We start from the raw sequence: 12,368 nt of genomic DNA, 5'->3' as shown, positions 1-12,368 counted from the left end.
ACACCCAAAACAGAACAGAGGACATTGAAATTGATGTATTATACGTTGTTCAATACTCTGCATAGGCCATACGGACGGGTGACACATTTAAGGAAAGTGCCTTAGGTTTTTCTTTTCATTTGCCTATATGTAGCATAAACACTCACGTAAGCCTGGTGCTTTGATTTTGAAATTTGAATAACATTGATTTCCTTTATAAGCTGTATAAACACCACGAACTTGACGTAAATGGTTTGTCTTTACGCACGCAACGTACTGGTACAGGAGGAGGGGGGGACGTTTGGTCCAACCATCACATTACAGCTTCTTCTCTCAACATTCAGATATTTGTTGACATTAGATAAAACAAAATGAGAAACGTTGTTGTCTTATAAATAAAAAGACAATAAATACATAATATATATATGATAATATATAATTATCACTATAGAAAAATAAATATTATAAATATTAAGTAGGATAATATTGCCGCTAACTAATACATATAATATAATATAACATAATATAATATAATACATATAATATTGAATATATATTGTAATTGATATATGTATTTCTTGATATGGAAGTACAATAACAATTGTAAAATATATTCTATATCAAAACCATTAAAATGTCAACACTGTTAAATGTTGGTGACTGATTCATTCCACTGTAACAAAGACTGTCAGACTGAGGCAGCAAACATGAATAATGCCAACACATTTACACACCCTGGGGGCCTATTTCACATTGGACAACAATTTCTATAAAAAATCTGAAAGACCAGCGCATAATGTAAACACATGAGTTTTCATAATGGAGGTGGTCACCTAATTTTTAGAAGCAATGATAGCTCTAAAACATGATGTTTCCCTTTTTATTTAACTGTGTTGACTTTATTATTTGTCAGCGGCTGCAGGTAAAACATTAACTGACTGTGTGTTCAGGATCAAAGTGTTAATGAGGTAATTAGGGCAGAGGATCTCTGAATGAATGAATAAATTATGAAGATGTAATCAAAGGGAAAACTGTAATAGAATGGCACTCAACCCATTGTCTCTGACACATGTCAGTCTAACTGAAGGGAACGAGTGAAAGATAAAAAAAAAAGATAGTGAGAGCAAGAAGGTTTTACATTCCTCTGAGAGTGTGTCTCAGTGTTGTGTTGACGTGTGATGCAATATATGAATGACTCCTCCATTATCTCCTGTTATCTTCTTTCCCCTTCATCAACACCTTGGATAACCCTGTCAATCTCCGCAGTGTGCTGTATAAACACCTCGATTCTTGCCTATAAGGGCATAAAACTACCGCTGTACTTTCCCTTTAAACAATCATTTCCAAAGGTATTTCATGCAACACTTATAATGGCTTTATTTGAGAAAAAATGTGTTAGACTTCAACAAAGGACCTTTATCACTCTCTGTATCACACTGCGATGCAGTTACGTGATTGCTCAACCAGATGGGGCTGCCTTTACGGTTTTAAAGACCAACATATTACACAGTCATGCTCACCACCGACTGCCTTCCATGAAGCGAATGAAGATAAAGTGCAGTACAATCAACATAAGTCTTGGACATCTCCCTCCTCCACTGACTTACAGTTGGTGTTATTTTGTATGGCTTGTTTTTCATGTTTGCTTAACTGTGAGTTTCAGCAGCTCCAGGTCAAAAGTCTGATGAGGCAGATATGAACTGGCAAATCAAAACCTACACTGAGTTTCTGAGATAAGACTGTCAATCAGAGGTGACCATGGAGAGGTGAGAGGAGCAGACTTTGGACCCAATTCACTCGCTCTTCTTCTCCGCGACAGGCTACAGCGCCTTGGTTCGTCTCCCTGCACTTGGGGAAAACATGAAGGTTAATTTTGCCCCTCTAGTCGTGCCCTTCAACAGGAGGCTACAGACGGCCGCGGTGCTGCAGTGGGTCTTCTCCTTCCTTGGCCTGGGTGAGTATATGCATGTTTAAAGATGGCGTACTAATAGGATGAAACTGTTGAGGAAGTACAAATCTGTCCAGAGGTAGTCTTCACTTCTTTACAGTATGCGTTCAAACAATGACCTCAAAGTAGAGTGCATAAAATGTGTATTATACATTTTCCAAAAACAGTTACTATTTAATTTTATTTCATTTTATGTTGGCTGTATTTGTTCAGCAGGTGTGTTCATGGTGTTACAACTGATTCACGTTGGTGGGAGGTGTGTCCTGCACAGTCAGTCTGTCATAGCTGCACGTATATTGTGACGATGAATATAAAGATTATCCTTTAACCATCATTTCACCAAGAAAGGGTCACTGAGATTGAAAACCTCTGAGTTGGGAATTGCTGCTGTATCATCCCCACTGTTTCTGCTGTACTGTGCTTTTAAAAATGCTGAGGCCTTTCAGATAATAAGGAGTGAAACACTCACATCATACTGGGCAGCAGGCAAATCTCCTACAGGGATGCTCACTTTAAAAGTCGCCCAGCCAGATATTGAACCAGACCACTGTTAGACCAGCTCCTTAGCCCACTTTATTCTACTGAACAGAACAATTTTAATTTTAAATTTTCATCACTATAGCATCCAGGCCATTGCATAATGGTAGTGATCAATTAAAGTATTGATGTCTTTCTGTTTTTGAAAGGAAGTTTGGCAGCTGAGCACTGATACCTAGAAAAACAGAGGAGCCTGGAGCTAAAATGAAAACAGACACAGAAACCAGTCACAGTGAAATATTAAACTGTACTGACATCATACGAGCGCGTTCTACCATCGCATGGCTCTGTCATCAGTAACCGCCAAAACCACCTATTATGTAATCTCCAGCTGAACTAAATGCTGTTGATGCCGAGCAGATGCCGTCATTCATAAAATAGCTAATTCCCCACAAACACATGATGTTCTACTGCAATCATTCATAGAAAGATTTGCTATAGCAGAACAGAATGGACGATTATATAATGCCCTTGTTTACAGTGAAGTTGCTGCTCAATACAATGATTCTTTCTTTCCCCCAGCACCCACTTGCACCTTCCTGTTCTTCTACCTGCTGTTCACTCGCTTCTGGCTGGTCAGTGTGCTGTACGCCGTCTGGTGGTACTTTGACTATAACACCCCAGCACGCGGAGGCCGCAGGGCTCCATTTTTGTGTGGCCTCAAACTTTGGGATCACATGCGGGATTACTTCCCCATCAAGGTGAGAGGGAGCTTTTAGACAGTTGTCGTATAAACCTACATTTCAGTCACTATATATACTGTATATACACATCAGTGCCATTAAGCAGCCTTATATGAGGTGGGGATGGATTAACCTCTGCAGGTCAGAGAGAAGGACATTAGAACATCTCACTTCCCTGTTCATTTCATCTAATCTTTGATCTCCAGCTACATATGAGCAGTCGTCCTTATCTCTGTCCTTGGCAGCAAATGGACCACTGATGGATGACGCCCCTCTGTTGCCTATAGTCATGTACTGCATATGTACACACAGCCTCCACAAACCATACAGTCAACGTCACGTTGTCTGATTTAACACTGTACTATAGGCCGTGTCTTCTTGTTGTGAAAGAAATTTCTCTGTTAATACTATACAGATGGACTCTAAAATACTATACTAAATAGCACCAGTTTGGGAGCATACTAAAAGCAGAACTGAATATGTGAAATATAATAGAAGCTTAGCCAATGAATTTATCTATCTATAATCTATAATGAATGTAGGATGATTTCCCACTTACCTCCTAAAAAATCAAACATTTATTGTTGAAAGTGAGATGTGTAGATTGATGCCATTCTCATATCTCATATCTGTCCGTTATATTCGAAGCTCAGGCCAGGGGACAGTTAGCTTAGCTTAGCATAAAGACTGAAAGCAGGGGCAAACAGCTAGCCTGGCTCTGTTGTGGTTGTTGCAGTCTCACAGGGGGTTGTGTGCTGGGCTGTTCCTTGGAGCAGTGACTTCCAAGAGTGAATTACAACCTCACGGTAAACTCCAGGAAATGACTGTTCAAGAAATAGTCCAGCACACATAAAACCACATAAAACCACATAAAACCACTAATTGTTATACTATGATTTAAACCAACAAGATGTAACATCTTAATTAGTTAAGTTTTCAAGTGGTGGCATGTGGGGTGTTTTTTTAAACACCTTTGAATAGAGCTAACAAGCCGTTTCCCCATTTCCAAACATTATGCTGAGTTAAGCTGACGGTCTGCTGGCTCCAGCCTCACATTTAATGTGATGAGAAGTCTTACGCTTAGTAAGTGCATAAGTGAATAAGTGCAGTTTACAAAAAGTCAAATAACTTCACTTTAATCAGCAGATCAGTGACCTTCGAGTGATTTTGTACAGATTTACGCTGGCTGCTCAGCAGATGCAGCTGCAAACCAGAAATATTTCCAGTGTTCAGAGGCACTGACAGAGCTGTTATTGTAACTACAAAATGTATAACCCATTTGCTACAGCCAAGTCCGTAAACCGTGAACTCACCGCTGCTCTGAAAAACACCCATCCCAGTGAATGAAAAGAAATGTAAATCAAGCAAACGTGAAATGTCTGATGCAGGCCGGTTACACTGACACACACTATCCAGTGATCTGAGGTAGGTACAGATAACTGATTATTAACACTGCAGAAGTTTCTTCAAAACTTAGTTGTTTTTGTCATGTTGGTTTTGACATCTTGACATTAAGTTGGCAGCTATACTGAGCAGGGCTTTCGGTGTGAGATTGAAAACACTGCCAGCTCTAAAGGTACAGTACACACATCCCTCTTGCAGCCCGTTGTGTCCCTCATGTGGTCATATGTGAGTAGTGCGTGTCCTCGACTTACTGGCTTTTAATCATGAAAAATCCTGGTATTTTATATCAAACTCAGCCAACTGTGTTACATGTTGGCTGTGAGATGTTTGAAATCATGAAAAATAACTGGAGATCACCTCATCACAGAGAACAGAACCTCTGTTGACAACGGCCGCCACATTACATGGCTCTGCTTCTTGCCCCTGGTGGAGACTTATACTTTGGACTGAGCTGATAAGACAGAGCAACAACAACATAGGTTCAACAGCGTTTTGAAAACAGCTCTGCATACATTATCTCAAACAGTGCTATGAAACATTCTGTGTATTTTTTAGATAGGCATAACTATTAAAAAAAATGAAATTAATGTCTTAGTGTCTTTCAAATAAAGACATATTAATTTCATATAGACAAAATCCTTTTTTTCCCAACAAAAAGTTACTTTCTGCATGTGTGAGATCAGGCAAACTGAGTTTATTATATGCTTTTTAAAACCAGGTGCTCCATCATATATATTTAGACCAATTTATTAGTATTAAGTGGGTCATGTCTCTGTTTACATGAATTAGCCTTTAAAGCCATAAATGATAACACAGTACTCCATATTGGCCTGTTTTGCTGAACTACCTGAGGTGATCAGATTCTGGTTTTCTATATAATTTTATATCTACAAATATTTCAAACTAAAATATTAATTCTACTATATTATAATATATTCTACTGTATCAATTAATGTTATTATTATCATTGTACTTTGTATCGTAAAATATTGCTTTAGAGCCAACTAGAACATCTGCAGGAAGAATTATGAGCAATAAAATTGAAAAAATGTAGGCTATAACAATAAAAGCCAAGAACAAGTAAGATAAGGCAGCAATATGTACAGTAAAAGCAGAATCATATAATAATAAAAGTCAGGAGAAGACTAGCACAGAAATAATTACATGATAAAACAGTTTGTAAAATGTATGATAATCACATAGTTTTAGATAATAATAAAACAATAAAAAGGTTTTGTGTTGTGCAAATAAAGAAGAGGAATCAACACCTTTCTGTCAGTTTCACACCCAGAAATGAGCATTATAAGCATTAAATGGCTCTGCACATAATCATGGGAGTGAGAATTATAGGAGTTTCATCTCTCATGAGAGATCTCATGTGAACGTATACGAGACAGAAAAACACTTCTACTTTTCTCTCTGCGTGACGATAAAATCTCAAACCTAAAATCTAAAATTCCCATTTTGTAACCCGTTGAGAGCGAATCATCTCCTGCATCATCTGACTGTATGCCTCATTACATCTGAAACAAAGAGTCAATGTAAGGGTGAAGAGAAGCAGTGTATTTCAGAGAGCCTAATTTGTTTCATTCATTCTTTTCCCACCATTTCTAATTACACCGTCATCAGCTCAGACAACCTCACCATCTGATGTGTGGTCACTGGGTTTTTAAGAGGAGAACAGAAATACATTTAGACAGGATAATGATGCAGATTCATATGAAACAGAGCACGTCCATGACCTCAGTGTGGGTTATTTTTTAATTAGCTGGATTTGCATCAACATTCACTCAGGGATAAGAAAATAATGCTGATTAGCTGACGGTGGCCATGATGCTGAGAAACATCTTTCCAAGGAATTACTAGACTTTACACGATAAAAAATTTAAGAGAGTCTGACTCATGACCACGAGTTAAAGCCACCTACTGTAAACCATAACCGTAATCCATCACCATAATCACAATCATACTGCTGTATCATAACTGCATCATAAGATCCAGTATATGAAATATATATGAATTCTAATTTGGATGCAGTTGCGCAATGTTTAGAGCAATATTTCATCATGGTGGGAATATCAGCTTTTTATGCGATTCAATACAAGTCTCATGTGTTTACACTGATGAGACAGTTAGCTAATTTGTTAGCATAATGACTAGAAACAAGGGGAAACAGCCAGCATGGCTCTGGCCCAGTCAAGAAATATCCAGCACATAACCCCACTGTAAAAACACAATTTTTACACTTCAGTTTTTCAACAAATGAAACAAACAAGATATTAGTTAGTGAGCTTTAGGGGTGCTGATCAATCTTCTCATCAAACACTTGGCAAAAAAGTGACTAAGCCTGTTCCCCAAAATGTTTAACCATTTCTTCAAAGCCGTGGCAATCAAAAAATATGGATCCACACCAAAAAGACTCTCCTCGGACCTTTGATCCAACACACTTTATTGACTAGAACCAAAGTCCTTGGAAGGGACAATAGCAATACAGATTATTCAGGACAACTTGGTTTTCAACAGGGGAACTCGAGCCAATGATTAACTTTGTGACCTGGGGGCCTGCGGCTACTGGTACCCACAATACAAACAATGTGGACACGAAACAACACACCAGCTTTGTGAGGTCCAATATCACAAGATGATTAAACAGCAAAAAACTTGTTTAGTCCAAATCTTCATATCATAGATTTGATCGGCTACAAGAAAATGTCTGACAAAGTTTTTTAGTATACGGTGTCGCGCTGGGTGAGTGTTGGCACTTTTGTTAAATACAAGAAGAAGAAAAATTATTAAAAAAAACAAGATATTACAAAAAAAATCAAAGTGTATGAAAAACACTCCTGGAAGTTGCTTCTTTGACCCTGAGAATTAACACGGATGCTAGAAAATGAGTGTGAATGTGGCCCTAAGAGCAATGTGGCCTTGAAATGCTGATCTCATACACAGATACAAAGAGTGAGGGGAACAGATTTGTTTTTCACAGAGGGCACAATGCTCGCCTGCACTGCAAAACAAACTGCAACACGCGACAAGCGACTCTTTACCCTTGACAGTGACTTGACAGAACTCTGTTGTGCCTCTCTCTATCTCTTCCCCTGCTGCTCTGGACCAGCGGAGGCATGTAAACACTGAGATATCTTAGCAAGTCATTTACAGTTCCTCATCAAGAGCCGTTATTTCTGACACCACAGAGAAATGCTACTCAGTGCCCATTGATCGATTTAATTACTGAATGACTTGACAAACACTAAAATCACTTCACCTGACAAATCTCAAAGCGTTACAGACAGAAGCATCAAAGCAGGCGGTTCCTGTCCAGAAACAAACAAGTGGAGTGTGCGACTGTTCCAGGGTGTTTATAAGTCAACACCAGCTGAGTTCATTTTGACTTTTAGATAGATCTGAAGAATTGCTCTATAGTCGTATCTCCCTCATGAGTAAACACATGATTGAATCAATACTTGTTACTACAAAGTGAACACAACAAGGATTAACATTGGGGAAATAAGTGGAATAAATGAATTAGCTGAGTCACAGTGGTGTACCAGCATACAGAACTTCACTGTACATACAGTACAGAATAACAGAACCTCACAGACAGGTCAAAGGTACACTGTACATACTACTCTGCATATTATAGCAGTGTGTGTTTTCACTGTGTGTATAGCTGCAGTACAGGCGCAGTGACCAATAAGGCATCGATCTATTGTTGATGACAAGCTTCTGCTACGAAGAATTAAAAGACACATGTAAAATACTCAGATGTATTAAGTCTGAATTCTGATGTACAAATGGTGATGTAGACAAAGATGAGGTAACTAAAGTTACAGCTTAATTATAGTTTGACTATAAACTATATTTTAGACTAGTGTTATGTTTTTTTGAAGTAGGATTTAAGTGTAATATCATCATCACATGATGTTGGCTCCCAGCGTCGGTCACATCCCATTTGGCCAGATGGGTTTCACTTGTGTTGTTGTTGTAGAGGAGTGGAAGGAAGCACTGATCAAACGTCCTTTGGATTTTCCCAGTAAATTCGACCTGAGTCCTTTACATAGAAATCAGCCCACAGGCTGTTATAGACAGTGGTGGACAGTAACAAAGTACATGTACTTCACTACTGTGCTTAAGTATATTTTTTGAGTATCTGTACTTTACTTGAGTGTTATTATTTTTAGAAACTTTTGACTCCACCACATTTCTACAAAGTACTCTTACTTGAAGCAGAGCTTTTAGTCAGTGAATGAATTTTCTTTCGTTTTCTAAAGTGTGATAAATCATACAGTGTGTTCACCACAGGACAAAAACCAATCACAGTCAACTCCTCTGTCAGTCACTGAACAGCTCAGTTTGACCGTGTTACGTCAGATAAAGATCAGGCAGAAGATTCTTCAAGTGCATGTTTGAAATTTTTAAATTAGATAAAGATTTCTTTTGTTTTACATGTTTGCTGTGTTCAGCTTGACCAAAATCCATCCCTACCTACCTGTAAATACACTGTGGAACAATGCAAAGATGTGTTGACATAAAAAAATATACTTTTGAATAAGTATGAAGTATTTTTAACATCCAGTAAGTTATCTACAATCCGTACACACATTGGAAAATACAAAAGTAATTAACATGTAAATTGCTTCATATACCTTTGTACCTTCTGTATCTTTAAAGGGCCACAAGTTAAAAAGGTTGAGAACCACCAGTTCAGTCTTTAATGATTTCATAAGCAGATCATGTCTGAAAAGTAACCAGTAACTCGAGCTGCCACATAGTGGAGTAACAGGCACAATATTTCCCTCTGACATGTAGACGAGTACAAGTGCCTCGAGAGTGCACTCCAGTAAATGTACCTACCTGCTGCCACAGACTGGGGGAAGAGCGAGGGATCACAGGGTCAATGACACTGTTGAAACTGGAATATCAAGGCACATGTTTGGGTTGCAGCCACCACAATGCAATACTGTCAGCTCTTTTAGGAAGAATCAGATGATCTGAAATCAAACATTTGATCAATCTTTTATGGAACCAATCAATCTCAAATCCAATTTATGTTTGTGCACCTCGGCAATGTTCTTTCTCTTTCTTCCCCCAGTTGGTGAAGACAGCTGACTTGGATCCCAGGCACAACTACATCTTCGGCTTCCATCCCCATGGCGTGCTGGTGGCCGGAGCCTTTACTAACTTCTGCACCTACGCCACAGGCTTCAGACAGATGTTTCCTGGCCTCACCAGCTACCTGCTCATGTTGCCCCTCTGGTTCAGAGCCCCGTTCTTCAGAGACTACGTCATGTGTGCAGGTTTGGCCCTGGGACACTTCAGTCTCTTTCCTTCATCCACATGCTGTGTAAAGGGTATGTACTTTGATCCTTGTATATCATTTTAATCACTTCTCATGTTCTGCTGCAACACTTCAGGTCTGATTCCTTCAGACAAAGAGAGCGCCAGCTATCCGCTCAGCAGAAAGGGTGGCGGTAACGCTGTTGTAATAGCAGTTGGTGGGGCCCCAGAGGCCCTTGATGCCCACCCTGGGACCTACAATGTGATGTTGGCCAACAAGAAAGGCTTCATCAAAATGGCCATGGAGCATGGGTAAGAGCAGAGAGCCCTGGGGTAAGGAGCAAATGTCAATCTATTCATTTTAGGTTTCTTGAGGCTGGAGCGTGGCCTCGTGAAACAGAGGCTTATTCAGGCTCCTCACATGGAATTTCCTGGGAAAGCAAAAAGTCTGTTATGAGACAATTCAGAGTGAGAAACAGATGCAAAACACAAGGATTTGAAAGTGATGATAATCAATTAAACAACATTGTCATTAAAAATATTTTTAGAGCTCATCTCGTGCCAGTGTTCTCCTTTGGAGAGAATGAAGTGTTTGATCAAGTGGAAAACCCAAGAGGAACGTGGCTTCGATGGATGCAGGAACGGCTACAAAGCATCATGGGCATCTCCCTGCCTCTCTTCCACGCACGAGGCATTTTCCAATACTCCTTTGGTCTCATACCCTACAGAAAACCCATCAATACAATAGGTAAGTTAAAACCTTTGATCATCTGTCACTATCAGGAGGCTACAGTACATGCAGCAGGTTGGTTTTAATTAATTTCCCAACCAGCCATTGATTTTGTTGGAAGCATCTAATGTCGCCAAGTTGGCAAAGAGAGTTTCAGTGAACGTGAGCAATATTGGTCAGCTAAAGAGCAGGAGTCCAGCAGACAGACAAGGATGTGTCTCAATCTGCTGCAGGCGCACTTACCAACATGGCTTTCTGTAACTGGCTGGCATGGTGCCCCAATGTATGCCACCCCCTTTTTCGATTAGATAAAACAGGCCTCTAAATAGCATCACACAGACAATATTGCTGATCATAAAGTACACTGACTCTGAGCGTGTTGTCCTCTTCACCTCTCTGCAGTCGGCCGGCCAATTAGGGTGGAGAGAAAGGAGAAGCCGAGAGCTGAGGAGCTTGACGCCCTCCACCAGCTGTACATGGACGAACTCAGCAGTCTGTTTGAGGAGCACAAAGGCAACTATGGAGTGGACAAGGACACACACCTGATCTTTGTCTAGACTGGACTGAGGATGGAGGATTTGAATGCATATTTATTTCTAAAGCTCTGGTGCTGCAGGTTCAGATAACTGTACATTTTATTGGCTCTGAACACCTACATTTGCCCTCAACTGGCCTGTTAATTAAAGATGACTATAAACACTCATGGATCCACTTACTGACACCTGTGTGTTCATTTAGACTCCTGTTCTTTTTCAGGTCGGTGTGGGAAATTGTACAAAGGGGACACTTATGACACAAGTCCAGTTTTCCTCATTTAACCTCTCTGGGGTTTTGGATTTTGTGAAAGGCCTCGCACTTTCTCAAATAGAGTCATAGGTTGAATTTGGGTTGCAACACCATATGGAGACTCTTTCAATAAAACAATGATAAAATTTCAGTATTTGGTGTCTTTACAAATGCTAAATGCAGGGTAAATAAAAATATATACGCAACTCAAGAGAACTTTCTTTTCTTTCTGTTTTATGGCCTTGAGACATTAAAGGGAATATGTTTGAGAATCTATACCGCTCTCATGTCTGTTTGTTAAACATGAAACAACAGCCAGGAGGCGGTTAGCTTAGTTAGCATAAGCTAGCCTGGCTCTGTCCACAGGTAAACAAATCCACACTGTTTCTTGCAGAAGATATTAAGCTAAGTGTGTCCTGGCTACAGCTTTGTATTTCAGGGACATGAGAATGATATCAATCCCATCATTTCACTCTCTGTGAGAAAGTGCATTAGCATTATCCAGTGTTTTCCAAAATAAAGAACTATTCCTTTGATATCTAATTTGCAATTTATTAAACAGTTTGAAACTTTATTATTTTCAAACAATTTAATCTTCAAATTCTCAAATTGATTTTTATTTATCCAAGTGAAACATAAGCAGGGTTAAAGGTGGTTTTGATCATATTTAGATCAAACATGAATACGTGTCTCTTTTATTGTTTTATAAGTTCTAAATTCCACATTAAAGGCTCAGGGGCTGGTTTTGGATCAGATTCCCTGATAAGACTGTCTGTGAACTTTGGCAGAGACTTTATATAATATGCCAAGCTCTGATATTTCAAAATGAAATGACTGGCAGATTGGACAATGCCCTGATGCTTTCAACACAGTCTGTACAAGTTGTGTGTGCTTAGAAAAATGCTGACTAAAAGAAAATCTTACTGTGAAAAAAGTACTGTGATGCAAAAGCGAGAACCATTGGGAAAATATTTTATTTAAGCATAAAAAAATAGGTACTAAAAAGTGACAGACACCGATGAGC

General features: G+C 39.2%; 1 protein-coding gene across 1 annotated transcript; it reads left to right on the top strand.

Moving 5' to 3' along the window:
- The first annotated feature begins 1,572 nt into the window (after window positions 1–1,572).
- mogat2 (monoacylglycerol O-acyltransferase 2) lies at window positions 1,573–11,277 on the top strand. The gene is made up of 6 exons (XM_056396614.1): window positions 1,573–1,933; window positions 2,987–3,165; window positions 9,644–9,848; window positions 9,966–10,140; window positions 10,377–10,576; window positions 10,961–11,277. The coding sequence occupies exons 1-6, from the start codon at window positions 1,840–1,842 to the stop codon at window positions 11,113–11,115; spliced, it is 1,008 nt and encodes a 335-aa protein (XP_056252589.1). The 5' UTR covers window positions 1,573–1,839; the 3' UTR covers window positions 11,116–11,277.
- Window positions 11,278–12,368: the final 1,091 nt, after the last annotated feature.

This window comes from Seriola aureovittata, chromosome 15, assembly GCF_021018895.1.
Source record: "Seriola aureovittata isolate HTS-2021-v1 ecotype China chromosome 15, ASM2101889v1, whole genome shotgun sequence".
In the NCBI taxonomy this organism is placed as follows: domain Eukaryota; kingdom Metazoa; phylum Chordata; class Actinopteri; order Carangiformes; family Carangidae; genus Seriola; species Seriola aureovittata.
This window is presented reverse-complemented; position numbering and strand designations above follow the sequence as displayed.